This window comes from Euleptes europaea, chromosome 9 (assembly GCF_029931775.1).
Source record: "Euleptes europaea isolate rEulEur1 chromosome 9, rEulEur1.hap1, whole genome shotgun sequence".
NCBI classification, from domain to species: domain Eukaryota; kingdom Metazoa; phylum Chordata; class Lepidosauria; order Squamata; family Sphaerodactylidae; genus Euleptes; species Euleptes europaea.
In genome coordinates, this window is record NC_079320.1 from 82,782,700 (window position 1) to 82,808,546 (window position 25,847).

General features: G+C 40.1%; 2 protein-coding genes across 3 annotated transcripts in view; both read left to right on the forward strand.

Annotated features, from left to right (window-relative positions):
• The window catches only part of LOC130482733 (ligand-dependent nuclear receptor corepressor-like protein), a 69,664-nt gene extending 67,256 nt beyond the window's left edge, over positions 1 to 2,408 (forward strand). For both annotated transcript variants that reach the window (XM_056855571.1, XM_056855572.1), the window contains exon 7: positions 814 to 2,408. In XM_056855571.1, the coding sequence (XP_056711549.1) occupies positions 814 to 1,846 (1,033 nt within the window). In that variant the 3' untranslated portion in view covers positions 1,847 to 2,408. The remainder of the gene's footprint in view (positions 1 to 813) is intronic.
• Positions 2,409 to 10,562: 8,154 nt separating this feature from the next.
• On the forward strand, positions 10,563 to 13,651 carry LOC130482400 (uncharacterized). Its single transcript, XM_056855108.1, has 2 exons — positions 10,563 to 11,408; positions 13,625 to 13,651. The coding sequence occupies exons 1-2, from the start codon at positions 10,563 to 10,565 to the stop codon at positions 13,649 to 13,651; spliced, it is 873 nt and encodes a 290-aa protein (XP_056711086.1).
• Positions 13,652 to 25,847: the final 12,196 nt, after the last annotated feature.

The following is a 25,847-nucleotide window of genomic DNA, read 5'->3' on the forward strand; positions in this document are numbered from 1 at the left end:
TGGCATGCTGCTAAGATACCATTTATTAATGTGATGTTTAATGTGCTGAAATCTCCTGACTGAAGTAATAGAGAAATAAGCAATGTTATAATTTTGGCATCCTTCCATCCACGAACCATAGCAGTCCCTTTTATGTAACATGTGCATTTTGTATTAAAAACTTATTTTTAAAAAGCAACCCCCCAAAAAACCCTTAACAGTCTAGTAGCATTATTCCTTGCTTTGTTTTAAAATCTGCTTATTAAATTATATATACACATGTGAACAAATATAATTTTGCTTAAAAAATTGGGGTATGATTAGTATTTAGGACTTAATTGCAACTTATAGATGTTGAAAAATTTCTTGGATGTTTACAATATTTTCTGTTAGTAGTTGCAACAAAGTTTCTATGAGGGGGTTGACTCTTTTATTACTTGTTTAGCGGTAACGTCACGTTTCTACTAACAAAACTCCTTTAGGAGGGGGGCATTCAATGGATGTTAATTGTGGAAAGAAAAGTGTTGCTCTGTAAGCATGTGTCAAAAGGGAGTTGCAAACAGATGAGACCGTTATCAAATACTGAGCTATGATTTAAAGTTCTTGGAAGGGCTCCTGTAGAAGCTGGGGTATCATTTTTGACACAAGGTCCTACCAGAACTGTAGCATTTGCTATGGTAATCAATAGCTACCACATCTCAAAGACTTAAAAGTGTCAGAAGCAGTGATGTTACCTAAGCAAGGAGTATAATAAAGGAGTGGACCCTTCCCTTCCATAGCTGTGTGAGAGTCTCTCATGCATCAGTTCACCATCGTTTCATTCCATCCATCCAGGAGACTCCACAGACACAGAGAGGACTATGTGGAAAGAAGTGCTGAGTTTGCAGATGGTTTGCTCTCAAAAGCGTTGAAAGACATTCAGTCCGGAGCACTGGACATAAATAAAGCAGGCATACTTTATGGCATACCTCAAAAAACTTTACTTCTCCACTTAGAAGCCTTACCAGCAGGAAAGCCTGCATCCTTTAAAAACAAAAGTCGAGATTTCAGTGACAGTTATTCTTACAAAGACAGTAAAGAAACTTGTGCAGTGCTGCAAAAAGTAGCCTTGTGGGCAAAAGCTCAAGCAGAGCGCACAGAAAAAAATAAACTCAATCTACTTGAAACCTCAGAATTAAGGTTCCCAACCGCTTCCAGTTACCTCCACCAGTTAACCCTACAAAGAATGGTCACTCAGTTTAAAGAAAAAAATGAAAACATACAGTATGAGGCATCGACTCCAACAGTACAGTTAAAAATTCCTCAGCTAAGAATCAATGCTGTGCCCAAACAACAGCCTGATAGTGCTGGACTTCTCGATGTTATGTACCAGGTTTCCAAAACCACATCAGTCTTGGAAGGATCGGCTCTTCAAAAACTGAAAAGTATACTCCCTAAACAGAACAAAATTGAATGTTCTGCATCTGTAACTCATTCAAGTGTTGACTCCTACTTTCTGCATGGGGACCTCTCTCCTTTGTGTCTTAATACTAAGAATGGAATTGTTGATGGAACCTCTGAATCTACAGAAGATGGTTTCGACCGCAAGGATAATAAGCAGCCAAGAAAAAAACGTGGTCGCTACCGACAGTATGATCATGAAATAATGGAGGAAGCTATTACTATGGTAATGAGCGGGAAAATGAGTGTTTCCAAAGCACAAGGAATCTATGGGGTACCTCACAGCACTTTAGAATACAAAGTTAAAGAAAGATCTGGAACGCTGAAGACTCCACCGAAGAAGAAGCTCCGATTACCAGACACTGGGTTGCTTAACATGACAGATTCAGGGACTGGCACCTGCAAAAATAGCAGCAAGCCTATGTAGTTTAATTTGTTAGAAACCTTTGTGCGCCTGTGTGTGTGTATGTGTGTGTGCGCGCACTTGTGTGTAAGACTACACACGTGAGAAACACAAATGTTCACTCAGACAGAAGACGAAATTTTACAGTTCAGAAACCACTTACATGCCTTTTTGAAGAATAATTTTATTCAGGGTTTTCACTGTGGAAAAATGATAGAATCGATCACTTAATTGTGATAGTTTGCATTTAATATAATCCTTGTATAAATAAGTGAAAAAGATTCAGGTTTTATTTAGTAGTCAATAGCATAAAATGTTTGGAATAACAAGTATTTGTCATGTGAAACATTATTTTTTACTGATGAAGAGTGACCCTAGCCATTCAATAATCCATTTTATAAAGGAAATACCTGATTAATGCTTTGAAGACATTTATGCCTCTCAGAATATTTTTAGGAGTTGCAAGGAACTGAAAATATACAAATTAAGAGAAATTGAGAACAGCTTTAGTTTCTTAAAGTAACTTGTGAAGTATTAGTTTAATGCAGACAGTTTTATGGAAGAAAAAGTCCATCAATGCTAAACATCTGATATAGATAAAAAATTCAGTTTTAAAAGCAAGTGCTAAGTATGTAACTGGGTTCTTACATTTTTTGTTAGTTTAGCAAAAAATCGGTGTTTACAAAATATACACTTGTGAAAACTGACAAATATAGTGTAGCTATAGAATGATTATAAGATGGAATACTAAAGGCATAAAATTAACTGTTTTCCTTTAGTGTGGAAAATAAGCTAACTTGTAAGGGTTAAAGACAAGAGTTGGAATGCAGATTAGAGCATGTTCATAATGTGCACAGAATGAGCTTGAGAATGGTTATTTTGGTTTAAATGTGCTGGTTAGTTAGTGTTATGACTACTTACATTTATTTAAGGATTGTGTAACACTCCTACTGAAAAACCTCACTATAACAGTAATGTATTTGCTGCTGTGACATTTCAAAACCTTTTCAGTTTATCAAAATGAACATCAGGTTTTCATTTTGGTGGGCCGATATCTCATCACTTTGCTAATAACCAAATTTGCAGTTCAGGGTCTTGATATAACTACAGATATAAAACAGTGAAGCTGTTTTGAACTTTCAGTACTAGAAATCCTTATATATTTACTAGAAAGCTGGGCAGTTCATTTTAAATAAATAAATAACTTTTCATGGAACCTCAGAGGACCAGTTACCTTTAGATTACAAATGAATTTTTAGATGAATTTTGAAGTATTCACATCAGGTCTGATCCTTCCCTGCAGAGATATGCCTATAGGGCTCATAGAGAGCCCTTCCTTCCACTGAGCGCATGCAGGCAGACAAGGGTAAACTGAAGAACAGGTTGTGTGGGCATTCATCCCATCTCTAGAACACACATAACTTGAGTGAATGGCATGAGTGAGGGAAGGAAAGTGGACCATGGGGATATGGGTGGTACATACCTTCTGATCCAGCTAATAAGCCACTATGCTGGCTGTGCAAGAACTTTCTATGGGGTCATACTGCATGCAGGCACTGCACTCATGTGGGGAAGAATCCATCTCTGTTGGATTTTATATACTATGTAACTTGAGTATGCTATCAAAACATATCTCTGTATGAAAGAGGACATCCATGCCCTTTCATTGACTATTAGGTATTTATGGAAAGCTTAGAACATCCAAAAGCTTTATCTCTTTTGGCCGTATCTGTTACTGAAATGAAAATATTGCAAACTACATTTAGTGTATAAGCATTTAAATTCACATGTAATTTTATTTTTAGAGTTTGCCATTCAACTCAATTGGTAGCATTTCATAATCAACTGGGAAGGGGAATCAGCACTTTGTTACTGATTTCTTTTTAATTGGAGTATCAAATTATAAAGTAGAGGTAATAAAATCAGCCTAGCAGTTATGTGGCCTATTGGGGCCAAACTACATATTACACTGTAAAATCATCCTTGGATCTTTCCATGTTGGTTTTTTAAATAGGTAAGAAAGCATATGTGGGGAGTGCTTGAATTAGATCAGGAGCACAGTGCCACTTTCCCCTACTCTCTTCCCAGTCAAATCTCCCTGCCCCCAAAGCCACTATCAGCTGCAAGGGAGGGGGGATATAGGTATATATCCCCAAGGGAGGGGGGATATATAGGGATATATTGTGCCTGTGTCTTCCCCACAGTGACATGGGAAAGGGTTAACCACCAACCCCAAGCTCCATGGGCCCAAAAGAATTTGGGCACTCCTGAAAGCTGCTCCAAACCTCTATTCATGCTTCTCCTGTGTAGTGTGTAGTTTGGCCCTTCAATCTGAAATGAATCTTTTTCAGTTCAGTTACGTATTAATAAACAAATCCATTGTAAACAAAATAATATATTAGTTATAAAGAGACTATCGAACATCAGGTGTCAAGGCCATCCTTAATTTTAAAGAACTAAGCCATATTTTGCCAGGTTTAGAATTTTGTTGGATCTTTCCCCAGTAGACTAAACCATTCTGCTTGGAGAACTATTGAGAACTTTGATTAATAGCTTAATGCATGGGCCAGGATCCAAACATGGGGAGGGGGTTCTGTCCCACTTCCTCATAGATCCTCATGCCCCCCAAAGCTGCTTTTAAAGTTCAGGAAGCCCCAGATCAAGGTGTGATACAACACAGGGGAATGCAGTTGGGGGGCAATCCCCTGTATTTTCCTTCTCGTAGACAGGATTCTTTGGATACTGGCCTCGTTTTTTAATTCCAGAAACAATAGTTAGATTCTATTCTGAAGTTTGTATCAGAAAAGTTACAGTACACTTTTAATATCATTTAAAAGGTGGCCTGACCAAAAAGTGACAGGATTCATAAAATCAGGGATCATTTTGCTATTGACTTTAACAGTGATTGGTAGTTTTGTATGTAATATTATAATTACTTTTCAACATTTTAGTACTTGTATTTATTTTTGGTCAGAAATAGTATATTAAAATATTTTTTGATAGTTTGTAGATAATGCTCAACCTGTAAGTTTAAATAAAACGTAATTATTTCTAATGAACTCGCTGAACCTTTGATTATACCACTGAGGAAAGGCAGGGAAATACGTAAACTCCCCTTATCCATCCCTAATGTATTCATTTAAAAGGTTGTTAAATTATAATTTTGAAGTACTTTTAAAATTCAGTTACCAGTCGCAACTTAGAAATTGACAAGTTTCTGAAAATTCGTATTTCAGTAGACTTTTAAATGAAGGTGAAAGAAAGCCCTACATGCTTTCTACTTATTTGAATGTTTCTCAAGTATTTTATATTAAAAAACAGTGCCTCTGTTTTTAGAACTACTGCTCAGTAAAGTTGTTTAAACCATTTCTGGTAGCTAATGACTATTTTATATTAAATTAAATTGTATATTAACTTTAGTGAGACTGATTTTTTTAGTTGTTTACAGTACAAATACCTGTATTCTTTTTTTTTTAATTGCAGTATTTCCATTGTTGCAGTAATTTAGTAAAACTCTGTGGCTGCCTTGATTTTTGACAGATTTTGTTAATAACTTCTAGGCAATTAGTTCTATTTATGCATAAATCAATTGCACTATAATTCATGAATTATTTATTACAATATTTTCTAATGAATTCCATGTATTTGTCTTGTGTTGTAAATGTACTGTAATTCTGTTTCCTCTTTGTATTGTTATATTTCTAAATCTGATCGTATGAATTTGTTAATGTGTTTATATGTTGTAATTTTTAGTAAAGCACTTCAATGCTTTTGCACATAAATTTACAGTACTGATGTGTGATTGATTTGCTCATTCAGTAAAAAAAAATACTGTATGTTGGCTTATTTGATTTACTCCATGGGTATAAATGCTTCCATGTAACTGTGTGATAGCGAAAGAGATCATTTTTATACACTTAACAACAAAGCACAAATATGTGACACAAGGAAAGCTATTTCACCGTATCAGGCACTATCCTCTTGCACATTTTGCAATCATCTCAGTGAGGTTTGTGCAGGAGAGCTTCCCAGTTTGTTGTGCCTATGGCTTGCCAATGTTAGAAATATAACTAGCAAAAACATTTTTCTTATTGCAGTTCACTTTTACATTAGATTCCCATATGTAATTAATACATATGTGTGTTTATGTGAATATATCCACATACTCTATCCATTTAAAGGTACTGGGTTGGATCCAGTTTCACTCAGGTCTTCTCATTGCAGCCCCTGTAATGACATGGCTTTTGTGCATACAGGTCCCATGATCATCACTGTAGCCTTTTTTTATTTTTAAAAGGGACCCCTCCTCCCATTTTCACTAATAGAAAAGCTGGCTGGATCCAACCCAGTAATGAGTTTCCTTTCTGTGCCACGAGCAGACCTGTAAAATGTTTGCAAAATTTCCCTTTGGCATCAGAGAGAAAGCAAATACTCAGCCTAACTTTTGCATGGCCTCTGCGCAGCACAGCTGTATATACAAAGGAGAGTAGAAAATTTTGCAAGAAAGCTCAGCTGTTTCATAAATATGCATTGTCAGTCTACCCTGACACAAGTCACCTTCTGATTCTGTTCTTATTATTTATCAGGATTGTCTTTTCACATCCACTTAAAGTTCATCCCTCTGCCCCTCTGGATGGTCCTGGTAAAATTAAATATATGCATCTTCCCAGCCACAGTTGTAATGAGGAATAAAATAATGTGTTTATTCATGAAAAGATGTTCTCTCAATTTACCAGCGGAAATTATGTATGTTGCAGACATGGCTGAACTTGTACAAACTAATTGCCAGGGCAGGTGAAATTTACTTACATTCTGTGATAGCTGTAGTTTGCTGGCAACAGAAGCACATACAGGTTTCCCATAGCTTTTGAGAGCCAGTGTGGTGGTGTGGTTAAGAGCGGTGGACTCTAATCTGGCGAACCAGGTTTGATTCCCCACTCCTCCACCTGAAGCCAGCTGGGTTACCTTGGGCTAGTCACAGTTCTCTCAGAACTCTCTCAGCCACACCTACCTCACAAGGTGTCTTGTGGGGAGAGGAAGGGAAGGCAATTGTAAGCCGCTTTGAGACTTCTGAAAGGTAGGGAAGTGGGGTATAAAAATTAACTCTTCATAATTCTCTGTCTTATCCACACAACAAGAACCCTGTGAGGCAGGTTAGGCTGAGAGTGTGACTGGCCTGAGGTCACCCCAAAAGTGGAGCTAGCATGCTGTAGTGGTTAAGAGTGCCGGACTCTAATGAGAGCCAGCATGGTGCAGTGATTAAGAGTGGTGGTTGGAGCGGTGGAGTCTGATCTGGAGAACCGAGTTTGATTCCCCACTCCTCCACATGAGCTGCGGACGCTAATCTGGTGAACTGGGTTGGTTTCCCCACTCCTACACACGAAGTCAGCTGGGTGACCTTGGGTTAGTCACAGCTCTGTTAGAGCTCTCTCAGCCCCACCTACCTCCCAGGGTGTCTGTTGTGGGGAGGGGAAGGGAAGGTGATTGTAAGCCAGTTTGATTCTCCTTTAAAAGGTAGTGAAAATTGGCATATAAAAACTCTTGTTGAAAAATACCTTTCCCATGGTGAAGCAGTCATTGTGAGAATGTGTTTCTTAAGCGCTGAACTGGATGTTACTTTGGCAAATGAGTACTCCGTAACATTGTTTGCCAAAGTAAGAATACTCCCCCCATCATTACTTTCCCATGCTTGCTGATTCTCCCCGGCAAAATTCCCTTTCTCCCCTGATTTGTTCTCCCCTGTTGAGGGAAATGTGAAGAACCTCCTATCTGCTGATTCTCTCATGCGAATGCTCTGAATGAGAAATTAGTGAAATTGGAAATCCTCTGGTTTCCCCCACGGCACCTAGTTCCACCCTCAGTCCCACCCTCTTTTCATGGAGCCTCTCTACATTTCTTGAACCTGAGTCTATTACCAAATTCAAATTAGAAGCATCTTTATTACAGCAGCTGTCTTCTGACCTCCGAAGGGATTGTCTCTAAATTCATAATAGGATAGATTTTGGTGGATGTTGGAGGGATCTTAAGGTCGTCATGACCCACTGAAAACCTCTCAGTGCTGTGAACCATGGAGATGTGTATATCAGTAATAGCAGCAAAGTTTATTGACACTAAATTTTCTACATGGTACTTACTTACACCAAATTGAAAACATTTGCACCAACTGACCTTCCAGTGCTATCATATACTTCACTGACACTGCAGTCACCATACTCTACTTACAAATGAACTAAGTTGCATTATCCCGAGTCAGACTACTGGTCTGTTAAGCACAGTATTGTCTCTTAGGACAGGCTGTGATTCTTGGGCAGATACCTTTCCTTTAACTGTAGACTGAACCTGGAACTTTCTGGATGCAAAAGCATGTGCTATAACATCAAGTCACAGGCTCTTCAGACTTGGGCTTTTGCGTGCCTTATTCAGAGCCACCATACGAGACTGCTATATAGTTGTGGTAATCTTTAGGGACACTGACATTTCTTATAGTTTTGGAATGTATTTCTTATGATGCAATCTAGTAATTATGACTGGAATAGTGCAGAGCTAGAGGGCAGCTAAATATTTTTAGGCAAGAGAAAGACTATTCTGTTTAAATTGGTCATCAAGCAGAATAGAAATGTTACATGATGTGATATATCATTTAATACATGTGGTTTGAAATACTTTTTCCCTGCGTTCCACAATTCTGGACCTGTAACATTCATAGGAAATGGACAGGATGATCAGTTAGTGTCATGTTCAGAGTTTGGTGATATGTTTGAACATATACATGCTTTTCTGAAACAGAACTATATAATTTGTTTTAATTCGTATTTTTAAATAAAATTGATCAACATTGATAACTGAAGTTTCAATTAAGCAATTTTGTACTAAAGTGTGTATTTTCTACTATAAGCTATTTAATATTTCATTTTGAATTAATGATTAGGTAAGTAGTAACAGTGTTAATATTACACAGTTAGACAATATTTTGTGGGCTATTTTAGCTGAACTTTTATTAGAGTAGATGGACCTGTAGTTTTAATCCAACACATAAATAAACCACTGGTTTCCCAATATATTATTGGCTTACTTTACTTGTAAATATAAAATATAAATATTGTAACAGGGCACCATCAACATTTCATTGACTGTCTTTAATATGGCACCCAAACTGCCTAAAATTGCTCATTGTGGTCCTCCACAGGGGGTTCCCGGATCATTTAAATGAAAGCGAAAGCTTTGTTCCAGGGAAGGAATGCACTTGAGGAATTGCCTCTTCTATTAGAAGGGGAAGACCTTCTAATATAGATCTTCAGGTGTGCATTTAAGTGAACAAAATCTGGCTTCTGTGGTGCACGCTTTTAAAAAAAGATGTTAATCTTTAGGAAAGGTTTCTGCAATGGATTACTAGTTTAAAGGAAATAATTCCTACCCTTCGCAACATCCTTTAAAACAAGCTTTTAAAATTAATATTGATGAGCCCAATATTCTGGGTTCTGTAGCATTGCTTATAAAAAAGAATGGGCATAATTGAGCCCAATAGGAGCTCCTATAGTGTCAGTATTACTCAGGCTTATTACAGACAAAACACAAGACATAAAAGGAGGGATTGCTTTTCTGATCCTCCTGTAACTTTCCTGTTTAAGCTTGAAAATATTTAATACCAGTATCTGATCAATTACCTGTTCCTAAGTAGATTTCTTTGGAAGTAACAGCTACTTCACAAGTGATCATTCACAAACATGCCACTCTCACATAGGAAATCATGTGACCTTCTTTATGTAATGAATGCAAATGTGTGTGTTTTGCTGCACATACATTTAGTTGGAAAACAGCCATGATATATCGGCATTTAATCGTGCATAAAAAATGCCTTCACAGAGTATCCTGTGAAGAAAAGTTATTTATGTAGAAAATTTACCATGTATGAAACAGCTCAGATTCCCGTTGAGTTCAGTGTCACTGTCATATTGCTAAAATTATGCTTACGATTATAGCCATGGTGTGTTTGATTATTTAAATGAACAAAATCCTATCTCCAGAGTGACACCAGCCTTATTTCTATCGTTAGACTATGGAATGCACGGTACAATTGAATTCAAAATTTTAGCTGAGAAAACCTCTTGCTGACCATTTTGGTTAGCTAAGTTAAATTATTCTCACTTAACTATTGTATCAGCATACTACATAGTAGCTCATTTGTACATGTTTTCTACTTACTACATAGGCAAATCTCTGGGAGTGTAGCATTCTTATAATAAAATTTCCAAATAATTTTGCTACTTTAGGATAATTAGTCTTTGATCAAAATGTGCCATACTTTACTGTCATTTACTTTTTGTTTTGATCTGCTTTTTTTGTTTTCAGTTCAAGTACAGCAGCTGGTGCAAAATCAGAGGAAACAACTAAATTGGAAAGAGGAAAGTCTGCTTTAAACAAAGTTTTGGAGTCGTTGTGTCCGTATCATGGCCATCAAATTCTAGCTATGTTGCAGTTTTTAATCCAAGGACAGAATATCTATTCAGTTTGCCATTGCCAGCTGCCATGTGTTATGCATTCTGAAACATCTGAAGATGATGCACATGATCCTGTTTGCAGTTGCACTGGCTGCATGTTATTGCAAAGGTGCTGTTTACAATATCAAAGACCAAATACTTTTTTACCACCTCTTTCTGCCTGTGCAAATTACTCGGATTGTTTTTCGTGCCAATCTGTGGCTGCTGGATATTTTAATTCTGAGTTGAACAAAGGGATTACTATGCCTCACAATGCTCATAGGTGCTGCCCCAAACAATCACAGCAGTGTAGCAGCCACCCTGCAAGAGCAGCACTTTGTACGCAGCTTTGTTCAGCCAGGCAAAAGTCAACCAAAGCTAGAAGAGGCCGCAGCCCTTCACCGCCCCCATTATCCCCTGTGGAGGCGGATGAATATGATTCTTTGAAAGAATCAGTTGCAGGTTCTTTAGTTTTAGAAAACCAAATTGAAATCAGTTCTAAACAGCCTCCATCCCTCTTGCCAGCTGAAAGAAGTTGCTCTGAGTGTGGACATAAAGATAAAATATTCATTGTAGAAGCGTCTGATAACTCAGAGGAAACTTTTCTGTGTGTAAATCGAGAAAATCGCCTTATGATTTCTGATAAGCTTGAAAAAGTTGAAAACGTAGCTGCATTTCAAGACTTAATGGATCGAATTAATGAGAAATTAAAATTAATAGAAACTACTGATACTACTGATAAAGCAAACCCTGCAAAACTATTGAAGAGTGATGGGAAAACAGAAACTGATACTAAATTGCAAAAGTTTATAGCATCTCTCTTATGCAACGCTAAGGCAAATGATTACAATTTTATGGAGCTGTTGAGCCAACATGACACAGAAGCGCAAAATAATATCCAAACCAGATTTCGCAAACGACAAGAAACCTTGTTTGCAAGGCAGAATCCCCCCAATTCATCATTGTTTAGACGGCAGTCTTTGCAGCTCAAGAGGGAACTTGCTAGACTTGAGGAAACCTTGATAAAGAGAAAGGCAGCTTCAGAGAAAAATATGAAAAAGCCTACAAAAAACGACAAACTATCACCAAGCACAACTGACAATCATAGAGTGCTGAAAGATACTGTCTTACAAAATCATGAAAATAAAGACAAGCGATTTTCTCCTATTAAATCAAAGTCTTTGGTGCATTGTCAAGAAGAGTCACTAGGACTACCTCATAACAATTTAGAAACCAGTTCTGGTTTTGTGGCACTTTCAGCAAATAACTCCACAGCATCCCATACCAGCTTGGTTAAAACGCATGGAGATTGTGAAGTTGAAATACATACTGATAAGATCCCTGAAAAGGGAGAGGATAATGGTATATTGGATGGGACCAAACGTAACAGCTTTATTCCCCCTGTGTGGTGCTCTGTGTATGTAACAAATAATTTTTTATTTTCCAAGCCCTCAAAGGCAAAACAACCTCCTGATAGTGTCGAAGGAGAGAAAGTGTTTAAAGATTTTCAAGAAACAACATACAGCAATGAAGATATAAATAAGATTGTACGGAATACAAATCTGCATGTGGTGGTAGAACGCTTGGAAGATACAATAAACATGGCTCAGAAGACTAAAAATCCATTGTTCAGTGGCTATAAAATATCCAGCAAACTGAAAGATATTCACAAGTGTGATGCCAGTAGTTCTAAAACTGGCTTTCTTATTAGCATGAATGAATCTGGAAGCAAGAGTCAGTATGTGCTATCACAGGCTCATGTGCCATGTAGCAATAATAGCAAGGACTGTGTGTCCATCAAAGAAAAAGAAATAACTGATGAAAGATGTAAAAATGTTCCAAACTCATCAGTCTTTGATTCAGCTGTATTGACTTCCAATAACGAGGACCTGCAAACAAGTTCTAATCCTGGGGATAGTTCACCCGTTCTAAAATACACTAGTCCTATAAAACTTATGTTCCTTTCAGAGATTAACAGTAGTGAAGGAGTCAAATATACTCTAACTTCTGCACACAATTCTGCTAAATTAAACATTGATCTTTATTCTGTTCAGAGGGGAGGAAGTATAGTTTCAGAAAAACAATCAGAAATACAAGATCTCACTAAAAATCTTTCCACTGAGGAATGTGTCTGTGGTGATAGTGAAAATAGTCATAAAGATGAAGTGGATTCTGCTTTACCTGCAATAATTGCTAATAAAACCAATCCCAGTGAACATAAACCCAGTGAAGAGACTGTTGAACAAAACAACAGTGGATCCTGCCTGAAGAGAAGACCTGGCAGACCCAAGAAAATAGGCCCTCAAGTTGTGAAACAAGTTAAGCGGCCAATTGGGCGGCCTCCAAAGCCTAAGACAGATGTGGCTGAAAATGCCAACAATCCAAGTGATTCCATTAGTGCTGGGAAAGGTGCCAACTCTAATGCAGAACCACTGGAGGAGGATAATATTAACAAAAATATTACTGTAACAGTTGTCTTTGGACGATCAAGAAGGATTAAGAGATGTGTTTCTGAAGGTAACCTCAATGTGGTCAGTGTGGTACCAAACCCTCCCGATGACTGTGACGCTGCAAAGGAGTCTGCTCAAGTAAAGCAGAGTTTGCCAACCAGAAATGATTTGCCAAAAAACAAAGCTATGCAAAATTCTGTTAAGGAAAATAAGACCCGTGTAACTGGTTATGAATATGTTAGACCTCTAGAGAGCAGCCCATTGCTACCATTGCACTGCAGCAATATTGTCCGACCAAACCAGAAGCCTTTAAATGTGATTAGGAAACCTGGTAGGCCAGCCAAAGTAAAAATATCTGGCATATCAGTGACTGTTAATCAGATTTCATCTCAGGAAAGAAAAGTGAGCGTTAGCAGCTGCCTGCCTCCTTTAGAGCAAGAGACTGTGTTAGAAAAAAGTGTATCATCTAAGGAGGATCATGGGCAGTGCAATAAGAGGGATGATAGAAAAATTTTTCAAAACAGTGTCCATGAGGATTGTTTGCACAGTAAAACTGCAATAGCCTCCAAGGAGCCTGAAATTCCTTTGAGGCAATCCCTTAGAGAGAGAAGACCATCGTTGCCTTTCTTACATGCATTAGCCTCTTCTAGCTCATTATCTTATCAGAGTGCCTTTCTACCCAAATCATATAAGTTCTGTTTGAAAAATGCTAAAGATCAAAAATTGGAATGTGACTCAAATGTGAGTGTGCCACCTAAAGATACCTCAGTAAATGAGAATTCAAGAAAAGCAAACGAAGGTTCTGAGAATAATAAACGGAGGTCCTTCAACAAAACTTCACCGGATCCCATTGTTCCATCTAATTCTTCCCTTAGATGGTGGGATCCATCAGTTTCCAATGATACTCTGTTAAAAGAACTGAACAGTCGATATGAACATATAACGAACACTTGGTTGCATGTCAATGGAGAAGATTTTGGGAAATGTCTGTACGAAGAAGGGTGTCATATTGAACAAGATTGTAGCATTGAAGTATCAAACTCCTTGGACTCCTGCATTTTACAGCTTGAAAACTCACCCATAAAAATGCTTTTCCAGAAAAAATGTAATATAGATGAACTGTGCACGTGGTTTATGCAGACAACGGAAACCCAGTCACTTTCATTAGTGAGAAAGGCAAACGCTCGCAATCCTTTTGAAGTAATTAGTACAAGGCAGTTTAAAATGGGAACAAGACAATCTGATTGTAATTCTAATCCTTGCAGAAAGCACTTTAAAAAGTTTGCACTATCTACACCTTCAAAATCAGCAGGAAAATTACAAATTTTACATAAGATGGTCAGGTCTCAAGTCTTAAACAGGAAGCATAATTTGACATTAGCTAAATTAAGAAGAACAGAACTTGAGAATCTGCAGCATGATCGGTGGAAACAAATGAAAAAAATGTATAATTATAAAATGAGTAACTGGAAATCGAAAAAAAGAAACTTGCGATTTTTTTGCCAAAGCCAGTGTTTTGCTAATGGAAGTGGGAAAATTAATGGCACAATGGGCATGTGCCAAGGGAATGATACAGTAGAAAACCAATCACCTGCAATTCTGGTGGAGTCCTGTAGAAACATGTCCTCAACTGAAACTGAAATAAGAGATGCATATCTTCAACAGAAGACACAATTGTCTGACCTCAGCACACAGCCTGACTTAAAAAATAATTATAAACCAAGTGCACAGTTGGCACACTATAATCAGCAAAATATTGGAAAAGCACAGATCCCTGGAGAATTTGAAGGAGCGTGGAATGGCAAAACCTTTAAGGATTGTAGAATATTTCTGAAGAAAATCAATCCCACCAAAGACCAGCATTCATTTCATAAAAATCCTGCTGTTTGTACTCCAGAGTCTTTTGATCGTAGTACCAGTCTCAGCTACTTTCATGAGAAAAGGCATTGTACTTTAAGGTCCCATTCTTCAAGACAAAATGTGTCCGATGGGTGTGAAAAGAATGCAGAGACATCTAAAGGAGTTAAACATTCCAGCTTGGTTAAAGAGCTAAACATTGAACAAGGTAGCAGGAAATCCAGCAAACGTGTCTCTTTTGATGACAGCCCTACTGAGGTCTCTAAAAAAATGAACAAGAAAAGGAGAATACAATGCAAGCCCACCAATATGGATATAAGAGACAGGAACAAGAGGCGATTATGCAGCCCTGGCCAAGTGTCAAGTTGTTACTCAAAATACCAACTAGGTAAGTTTAAACTCATCTTCCCACCCCCTACAAAATCTTATTAACTTTGCATAACGATGAAACAATGAAAGTAAAATATCCTGTTTAGGAACACAGCACATAATGTTAAAAGTGCAGGTTAATGAGTTGGATCAAAATATACCACATGCTGGCCAGAGGGTACTTCTGCTGGTGAAGGAGGAAGGGAAGGCTATTTTTGCTAATTTACCCCTTCCTGTCACAGATTCCTGTCGTGTCCCCCCCCCCCCCCCGCTGAACACACACACTATTCCTGACGGTCTCTTGACTTCCAGGAGCAGAATTTGGGGGGCTCAGCTGGCTGCGGGAGGAGTGTGGAGGAAGGAAAATCCTGCTTCCCCACTCCATTGGCAATGCTTTGGACCAAACAAAATGCCTTCTTAAAACAGACTCTCCTACTGCTTTTATGTTATTTTTTTATGGCATGCTGATCACAGTCTTGAAGAAATTAGCTTGACCCAGTTCCATCTGATATCAGAGGAGGTTAAAAACCATGCTGGGCCTTATGTGTTTGCCTGGATGCAGGGGGCAATTCGGTTGCCAAACTGGAGGCTGTACGTTCAGATGGGCTCTGCATGCAGTCCTTGGGCCTGGATACCCCATTCAGCAACCTTAGGCTGAGCTTCTGCAACACTGAACTAGAACAGCACATGCAGTCTAAATGGATGACTGTCACAGTCAGTGTTTATTTATTTATTTAGAAGAGGAAGAAGAGTAGGTTTTTATACCCCACTTTTCTCTACCCTAAGGAGTATCAAAGCAGCTTACAATCTTCCCTTCCTCTTCCCACAACAGACATCTTTTGAGGTAGGTGGGGCTGAGAGAGTTCTGAGCATCCTCATACCTTTGGGATCTGGAGCTTCATGTAACCACATACATTTGCCTACTAATTTGTAGCACAGTTAAAATATTTTCCTTATAAATATATAATTACACAATAAGGTTAGGTAACACTTAGAGACATATTAGGTAAAGAGTAAACAAAGGTATTAAATTTGGTGAGCAGGTTGTGTGTGTGCAGGTTTCCACTGTCGCCCTTAGGCTTATCAAGGCAGTTTGAGTTAAATCATTCAAAACTGTTGTTCAAAGCTTTTTTTTTGCTGTCGTCTGTAAATTAAACATAGCAGATCAGCAGCATGAAGCTGATTCCCTTTTCGTTTATTTGCCTTCCAAAAATAAAAGTGCTCTCTAAATAAAGGGAGCCAAGGAGGCATGAGGCATAACTTTGGCTTTCCTGCTGACTGTCTTGAATGTGTCCTACGAGTAAATCTCATCAATGCTCAAACGAAAACATCCTACAAGAACGGTCTTTCGCAATCCCATAAAATGGCATGCCTGTTTTCTGTCACGCATGTACCAAGAGCTCTCTCAGGGCTCCCCTTCCTCCTTTCACCCTTTGGCTCACTCTCTTTCTCCCACTGCATCAGCAGCTGGGACTTGGGTTTTACTGCTCCATAGCTGGGGGGGGGGTAAACACCGAGGGATGGTCGAGGGATCAGAGGAAGGATGGAGCTGCGGCTCCTTACTCTCCTGCTGCCTCAGAATGTATGAAGAGAAGAGTAAGAGCCCCGAGTTGTGATCTGGTAACTGAAGGCTTATCTTATGGTGTATTTTTAAAAATCTGATTTTTTTTAGTCAAAGCAGAAGCTCAGACATACAAATGTTAGCAACAACTGCTGCTGCTTATTACTTTTTCAGAAAAATCAAACCCTGATAACTTTTTCCAGAGTTTTCCATTATTTCCCTTTAGACTTCTGTTTGTGTTCTTTTCTGTTCATTCTGTGTTTTTCATATTTCCATACTTGGGCATTTTAAAAAAACCTCACCAGACAGCTCTAAAATCAGGGCAGGTGACATTTCAGATCCACTTTATTTTGCCATCCAAAATGCTGGTTGTCTCAATGGTGCCCGTGTAATTAGATTCAGTTACCCTCTTCCATGAATGTAGAAATGTACCCTGCTGCAGATCCTGTTTCTGGCTGTAGAAGTCATTCTTGCATGCACAAACTGAGTGTATGAGCATATCATTAATGTGAAGCCCTAATGTTGCAACTCACAGTCTTCCAATTCAGGACTGGCTCTATAATGAATTGAGGAGGTAACTTTGGGTGGGGGGGAGCAGATAGTGAGTAGACACCTGTTAGCGCTGTTGCCACATACACACACACCTTCTGCTTGCTCCCCTAGGACTCTAAATGCATCATAGCAAGCTGCACATTTTGAAAAGAAAATGCCAAATTTTCGCATGAATCCTCTTGTGAATGTTCAAGTGTGTACTGGGTTTAAAGACAGCTGGTGAATAAGAAGTATTAGCTGCTTGGGACAGAAGCAATGAGAAGGGGGGACAGGCAGAGTTGGGGGTGCGGCCTCAGGTGGCACTCCTTTTAGAGCCCCCACAGAACAGATAGCTCTTCCAAAGTTCTTTTCTCAAATTTTTGTCAAGCTGTTTGAGCAGGGGTGGATTTCAAGAGGAGTCGGTTAAATGTATTTATTCCTCAGGCTCATCTCCATTTCTGGCCAGTTTCCTGGTTTGCCACATCTATACTGCCATCCTAAGGAGAGTTACACCCTTCTGAGCCCATTGACTGAACCTAGAAGGGTATTGGCACTATATATAATTGCTACTATAAGAAATTAAATCAGATAAACAGCAACAAGTGTATTGGGAACATTTTTGTAATTGTTGTATTAAAAGAAACCTGACCTGAATCCACTGTTGCTTTGTAATTTGAATCCTTCAAGAATGAGGATAACATTTGCCTACCCTCCCACTCACTTCTGAAAATACTGTCCCTGTTTTTAAGATTTCCCTTTTTTTTTCTTAATCTGGATATTAGTGGGACAGTGGAAGCCTTAAAGGGTAATCTTAATACTCATCTTTTTTGGGAGAGTTAAGAATGGGGCCATGTAGAAAAGACTAAAACAAATAGAATCAGGTAGTATGTAAAGAATTTGATACAATTGTGTGGATACTCCGGGGCGGGACTCAATCCCTGTCCCCACCCACAAGAATGGAAGATGCTTCCAGGCACTTATTTATTTCATTTATTTGTTAGATTTTTATGCCACCCATTCCCAACTAGGTCAGGCTTTGAGTGGCTCATAACGCTTAGGGAGGCTGGCAAAACTTTGTTCCGACAGCAGCCTATTGTGCCTTATGGGGTGCTACAAAGGGGGGGGGTCCTACCAACCCTGTGGGGTGAACTTTGGGGGGCAGGAGGCTGCTGCTGGGAGTTGTGGAAAATGTGCTGCCTTTGATCCCATCTCATGCAGCATTTTTCAGTATGACAAGAAGGTTTATGGCTTTCCAAAGAGATGCTCCTTTGCATCCGTGCTCCCACGTAAGATTGTTTGCATTGTCTGTAGTTTCTCTCTTCATTTCATTCTAATTTTCTCATTGTCATTGTTGAATCTTGAATCTTTTGGGGGAAGGGAGGTAGTTTGCTGTAAAGGCAGTGAAAACTGTGCAGAATTGTGGTCAAACAAAAGAAATATCCTGTGATTTTTCTTTAGTTTTGCCCTTTCTGAAGCAAAATGGTGATGCCCATAATGGATTGGGCATCTGCCAACTTACATTCTCAGGAAGAGAAATACTAAACCTGGTTTGCCACCACATTCTAGGAAACTTATAGTTGGTTTCTACAGATTTTCAAGGTAACAAAAGTGGTTTGAATTGTCCCCGGTTTCCCTGTCTTTAAACCCCAATTATAGCTATCCTAGTGGTAGATAGGGAGGAGAACTAATTGCAAAATTAGGTGGGTGATATGCTGCCTTGATGCCTTCTTAACATCATGTTGGCAGAATTCAAGTTCAAAAAGTATACCAATCATAGAAAACATCCTAACACTGCATCCAATCATAGGTTCCATCTCACCTAGTAACATCAGCTGTGACTGGTGGTAGTTCTTCAAGGACTTGCCCAGCCCAGCTATCTGAGCTTCTGCCAGAGAGGTCAAGGTATCTTTAGCAGACAAAGTGTGCCCTGTGTTGTTCATCTTAAGCTCCTCCAGAGCACGTTTGAGTCCCTGCAGCTATAGGAGAGCATACTACAGAATCTTTAAGGCATTTTAGTATCCTTGAACTGGAAGTAAATCCCAGTAATTATCTTGTTTCTATATAACAGCATGGATTCTAACTATGCTTTTTGCTGATAAAAGGCACTTCCCAGAGGCAGAACAATTTCATGGATTCTTCCCTCCCACTTTAACCTCCTTGTTGTTTGCAGGGGTCCACTGCTTAGAGCAGGCTTTCAGAAGGCATGGCAGCAAGTCGAAGGTCAGAAAGTTCCCTTTCATGAGCCTGCTATGCTCATGTAGCATAGGATCCATGCCAGTGTCTTTTCACATCAAAATGCTAGGTTGTAGTGTGCAGTGGCCCTGACCTGGATGGCCCAGGCTAGCCCAATCTTGTCAGATCTGAGAAGCTAAGCAGGATCGACCCTGCCAGGTATTTGGATGGGAGATCTCCAAGGAATACCAGGGGCATGACATGGAGGCAGGCAATGGCAAACCACCTCCCAACGTCTGTTGCCTTGAAGACCCTACAGGGTTGGCGTAAGTCAGATATGACTTGAAGGCAAAAAAATATATCTTGCACTGATTGTTATATAAGCTGCTGTCTTAAGTCAGAATCTTTTGAAATTAAAGGAAGTAACAAGCATTTCATTTCTGTTTCCTTCAATTGTTAAAAATCTGTTAAGCGATAGGAACCCTAAAATAAATTAGGCAGGAAGGTTTCAAGAAATGGCTGTTAAATTTCTTTCTTTTTTTCCTTAACTATAATTCCAAAATGGGTGGATTTAACAGCTGTCTGTAGGGCTTTCACAGGCACATCTTGTAGTTGGATGCACAACATCCATCATAGCACAACATTCATTTAATGCTGGCATAACTTTGTTTTTTTGTGAAATGCCACTGCAGTGGTGGGAACACGCATTCCCAAGCACACTCAGTGGAGCACCACCTTAAAGTGTTCATAACCCTCCTAAGTCGAACTCTGTTGCATTCATTGCTAGACATCGATTTCATAACCAGCATCCGCTTAGCAAGCCCCCCTCTCTGCTGTCGATCATGTGGGGTGAGTTCACCACATGACACCAGTATCCTCATACAGTGAGCTGTAAACAGCAGCACCTTTGCCTGATATCTTGGGCCTTTCGCCAGCACCAGAGGCTTTTACACAGGTAGAAGAGCCTCCTGTGTCTGAGGGCTTCTTGCATCTAAACACTGCACTGTTGTTAGCCGAGCAGAGTGACGGGATGCACCCTTAACACTTGTCTCTACAGCGTGCTGTGACGCAGAGTGAGTAAACGCACACCACAACAATTTTAAAAGATGCATTAAAAGGAACAAAAGGTTGAGATTTTTGCATTGAGACTTAGTACTTATTGGTGTGCCTAGATGGTATGGAAGAGAGCTTGCCAAGAGGGTGCCATTTTGGTGGCAAACATCATGAAGCCAGGCTGTAACATACAAAGAAAACTATAATTGAGTTTCTATATATTTACTTCTGGGCAGCTTTCCTCTTTTCTTTTTTGCCGACAAGTCACAGCTGACCTATTGCAACCCCATAGGGTTTTCAAGGCAGACATTCAGAGGTGGTTTGCCATTTCCTGCCTCCATATCATGACCCTGGTGTTCCTTGGTGGTCTCCCATCCAAATACTAAGCAGGGCCAACCCTGCTTAGCTTCTGAGATCTGAGAGATCAGGCTAGCCTGGGGCTATCCAGGTCAGGGCTTTCCTAAAACCTTTGTGGTTTTGCTCATTCCTTCTTCTACTCAAAAAGTCTGCCCTGTGTTTTTGAGGTGGAATTCCTGCCTTCTGTGCACTCTCTCCTGTTTATATTCAATCCCCCACTGGTCCGGGTCATGCCCAAATCACCTGTGATAAGCAGGGAGCTGCTTACTCCACACGTTCAGATATGTGCAAATGAATTTGGATGTGTAGCTTTGTAGGATTGCCCTATTTCTGGCACAGTTAGATGGCTTTCTTGCAGCAGCAGCTCCCTCCCATAACTACACATTGCTTCTGCTACCTCCAATTTAAGAAGGCACGTAGTACCAAGAACCCAAACAAATTTAAGATCTTTGAGTTGAGACATTTATATCCTGCTTTTCCTTGTGAGTCAAGGCAGCTTACAATAATAATTAAAAACATTACTATTTAACTGTCAGTGTGCCTTCAGTATCTGGCCGTGAAGCCACTAACTGTGTTCTCAAACCTTGTCCTTCCTGGTTAATAAAAACTGCCAGAAGGGGACCCCCTAGATCAGTGGTTCCCAACCTTTTTTTGACCAGGGACCACTAGGACTTTTTTGTTTGGTGCAGGGACCCCAAGGTTCAAAATAAAAATTCAGAGAATTTGAAAATAAACTTTAATCATAACTGTTAGTTAAACATTAAACTAAGAATAATATTTGAATATATATATTTTATATTAGAGAACTTTAAATTGAAAATATTAATTTATTATGGGTTTATAACTTTGTTTCGCGGACCTTAATTTAGTTCTCGCGGACCCCTGGGGGTCCATGGACCCCTGGTTGGGAACCAGTGCCCTAGATGGATAAGGGGAGGGATAAATGCTTCCTTGAGGGCAGGGATTGTGCCGCCTGTGCTCAAGAAGGCAGTGATTGGACCTGTTTTGAAAGAAAACTCTCCCTAAACCCTACTATGTTGGAGAACTTCTGGCCAGTCTCCAGTCTCCCTTTTTTGGGCAAGTTACTAGAGCTGGTGGTTTCTTCTCAGCTCCAGGGGTCTTGGAAGAGACTGATTTTCTGGACCCTTTTCAGTATGGCTCCTCTGGGTTTTGCTTTGATTATGCTTGCATTTTCCCACCGTCAGAAGTCACCTTGCTCTCCCCACGCATTTTCCCTGCAGGGAAAGCGAGACAACCTCTGACGGTCAGAAAATGTAAGCATAATCAAAGCAAAGCCTCAAAGTAGTCAGCGGGGTAACCGCGAGGAAACAACCATTCATAAATGACATGAGAGAGAAATTAATTTTGCTTAGCAGTTCTCATGTTTCTTAACCGTACGCTCCTTATTTGATGGTGCCTTTGATCTGGAAGTCCCTGATTATATCGACCACAACATCATTTTTCCAGGGTTGTTCCCAGGATGCATCATTTTTGTTCCCACCATCCTTGCCAAGCCTCACGTGAACTGAGAGCGTGCCCCAGAGCCCCTTTCAGCAGCGTGGAAAAATCTGGGATGCGCTTAGTTTATGCTAGAGCCACCATGGGTGTTATCTGATCTGGGAAGGCTCCGTGCTAGCCAAGTATCTTTGTATGCCTGCGTTGTATCCTACATTCCCTGGAGGTCCAAATACACAAACTCCCCCCCCCCAAGTCCCAACTTGTCTGAAAAATAAGGAACGAAAAGCCTTATTTCTCATGCAGCATTTGGAATTTATTTGTGCTTATACTTGAAAATGAGGTCCTTATAGGGCCTCATAAGAAGAGCCCTGCTGGATCAGGCCAGTGATCCATCTAGTCCAGCATCACACAGTGGCCAACCAGTTACCCTGGAAGGCCATCAACAGGGCAAAGGCCGTCAACAGGCCTTCCCCTGATATTGCCTCCTGGCACTGGCATTCAGAGGTTTACTGCCTCTGAATGTGGAGATTCCTTTAGTCACCAGAGCTAGTAGGCACTGACAGACCTATCCTCCAGGAATCTGTCTAATCCCCTTTTAAAGCTGTCTGTCTGTGGCCATCACTACATCCTCTGGCAGTGAATTCCACATTTTAATCACTTGTGTAAAGAAGTGTATCCTTTTGTCCATCTTGAATCTACTGCCCATCAGCTTCATTGAATGCCCTTGAGTTCTAGTATTTGGGGAGAGGGAGAAAACTTTGCCAGGTCTCTCCACCCATTACATAATTTTACAAGCCTCCATCACGTCCCCTCAACAGGCAAACTCCGAACTAGTAAGGAAGACTCAGCCTCCATAGTTTTAACTGAAACAAATTAAGTGGTGCGTTTAAAAAAGCAAATAAAAGGCTACAAGGAAGCACAGGAAGAAATTTGCAAACAAGAAGTACCCAGTTACATGGAAATAACAAATTTGACCTGCTGTTCTGTTTTGCATTCATAAACACCCCCTGCCCATTCTGATTAAAAGCTAAATTAATAAATTATTCTAGGCCTTGAAAGCATAGATATCCATAGTTACCTATTCAGAGATCGCAGAAGAGGGAAAGTACTTCATTGAGAAAGCACTAAATCCAGAAAGTTTCATTGTCTTTCATTCTAATCAGTCATATTTCTTCCGCACATAATTATATTCTGAGAAAGTGAGCACTCTTTTTCAAGATCCAGTAGACAAACCTTTTGGTGAATCAAAGCAAGGCCCACTTACAAGTCCCTGGCCCATATGCAAAAATTCCCATTCTGGGCAATGAGAATGGCATTAGCTTGTCTTCTGGAAAGCAAGGCAATCTTCTTATTTACAGAACATGGTGCCCTGGTAGGATTGGTTTCCCAAGGCAAAGCATTCCAAAGGTCTTGCTGTTCATGTCAATTCATACTGTCAGCTCCTTGTCTCAGAAGAATTTTCACAAACTCAAGTTTTTCCACTCCCTAAAATCCCATCTTATTTCAAGATGCCATCCATCTGCACCTGGACGCTTCATTCATGATGCATTAGTACCGTGTCTACAGTACTGGTCTATAGTCAAAAGGAAGACTACATCGCCAACACCAAATGTTGGATTTCTCTGCACTATATTCCACAGTGTGCACATAATCACACACACATATGTATTTATTTATTTTATTAATCTTATATCCTGCCCTCCCCAGCAAAGCTGTGCTCAGGGCTGCTCACACATCATTGATTCCAATGAAAGAATCAAATTACCATAAAGTTACCATAAAATCATGTTAAAACAATGTTTATGACTAAAAACCAGCCCCATAGGCATAATCAATAAAAGCATCAACAATAAATACAGTGAGGGGAAAAAGTATTTGATCCCCTGCTGAATTTGCCCGTTTGCCCTCTGACGAAGAAATGACCAGTCCATAATTTTAATGGTAGGTTTATTGTAGCTGTGAGAGACAGAATAACAACAGGAAAACCCCCAGAAACCCAGAAGACAAAAGTCAGAGGTTGATGTGCATTATAATGAGTGAAATAAGTATTTGATCCCTTTGCAAAAGATGACTTAGTACTTGGTGGCAAAACCCTTGTTGGCAATTACAGAGGTCAGACGTTTCTTGTAGGTGGCCACCAGGTTTGCACACATCTCAGGAGGTATTTTGTCCCACTCCTCTTTGCAGATCCTCTCCAAGTCAGTAAGATTTCAAGGCTGATGTGTAGCTACTCGAACCTTCAGCTCCCTCCACAGATTTTCGATGGGATTAAGGTCTGGAGACTGGCTAGGCCACTCCAGGACCTTAATGCGCTTCTTCTTGAGCCACTCTTTTGTTGCCTTGGCCGTGTGTTTTGGGTCATTGTCATTCTGGAATACCCATCCTCAACCCATTTTCAATGCTGGGTCATTGTCATGCTGGAATACCCATCCTCGACCCATTTTCAATGCCCTGGCTGAAAGAAGGAGGTGCTCACCCAAGATTTGACGATACATGGTCCCGTCCATCGTCCCTTCGATGCGGTGAAGGTGTCCTGTCCCCTTAGCAGAAAAACACCCCCAAAGTATAATATGTTCCCCTCCATGTTTGACGGTGGGGATGGTGTTCTTGGGGTCAAAGGCAGCATTCCTCCTCCTCCAAACATGGCGAGTTGAGTTGTTGCCAAAGAGCTCGATTTTGGTCTCATCTGACCACAACACTTTCACCCAGTTTTCCTCTGGGTCATTCAGATGTGCTTTGGCAACCTGCAGACGGGCCTGTACATGTGCTGTCTTGAGCAAGGGGACCTTGCGAGCTCTGCAAGATCTCAGTCCTTCACGGCGTAGTGTGTTACCAACTGTTTTGATAGTGACTATGGTCCCAGCTGTCCTGAGATCATTGACAAGTTCCCCCCGTGTAGTTCTGGGCTGCTTCATCACCGTTCTCATGATCATTGCAACTCCACGAGATGAGATCTTGCATGGAGCCCCAGACCGAGGGAGGTTGACAGTTAGGGTTAGGGTTGTCACCTTCTCACCAAGCTGCTTGGCAATAGTCTTGTAGCCCAGTCCAGCCTTGTGCAGGTCTACAATCTTGTCCCTGACATCCTTGGACAGCTCTTTGGTCTTGGTCATGGTCGCTAGTTTGGAATCTGATGGATTAATTGCTTCTGTCGACAGCAGAACCCTAACCCTAACCCTAACCTGGCTGGTTGATAGGGGATCAAATACTTATTTCACTCATTATAATGCACATCAATCTCTGACTTTTGTCTTCTGGGTTTCTGGGGGTCTCTCACAGCTACAATAAACCTACCATTAAAATTATGGACTGGTCATTAATTCGTCAGAGGGCAAATGGGCAAATTTAGCAGGGGATCAAATACATTTTCCCCTTACTGTATATAGGGTGGTACACCATTATAGCATGTAAGCCGAAGCAGGGCCTGTGGGCAGTCAGGTCCCCCCACGTAGTTAGTGATAAAGTTTACTGTCTGCGGCCGAATAACTTTAAAACAGTCTGACCCACAAGAAACTAGTATTTAAACATGTCAAGTTAAAAACAGCTTTAGTTCGGATTTTCTTAGCTGCTAATGCAAAGAGTGACACTTTGTAGGAAACATCAGGATTGGCGTCTGATAGGAGAAAGAGCAGCTTCTCTGGATCTGGAGAAAGATTTAGGCCCTTTAGCAATGCTCCGAGAAATTTAAGTCTGGGCTCTGTGTAAAGAGGACAGAATAAGATGTAACTGGCCTCAACCAC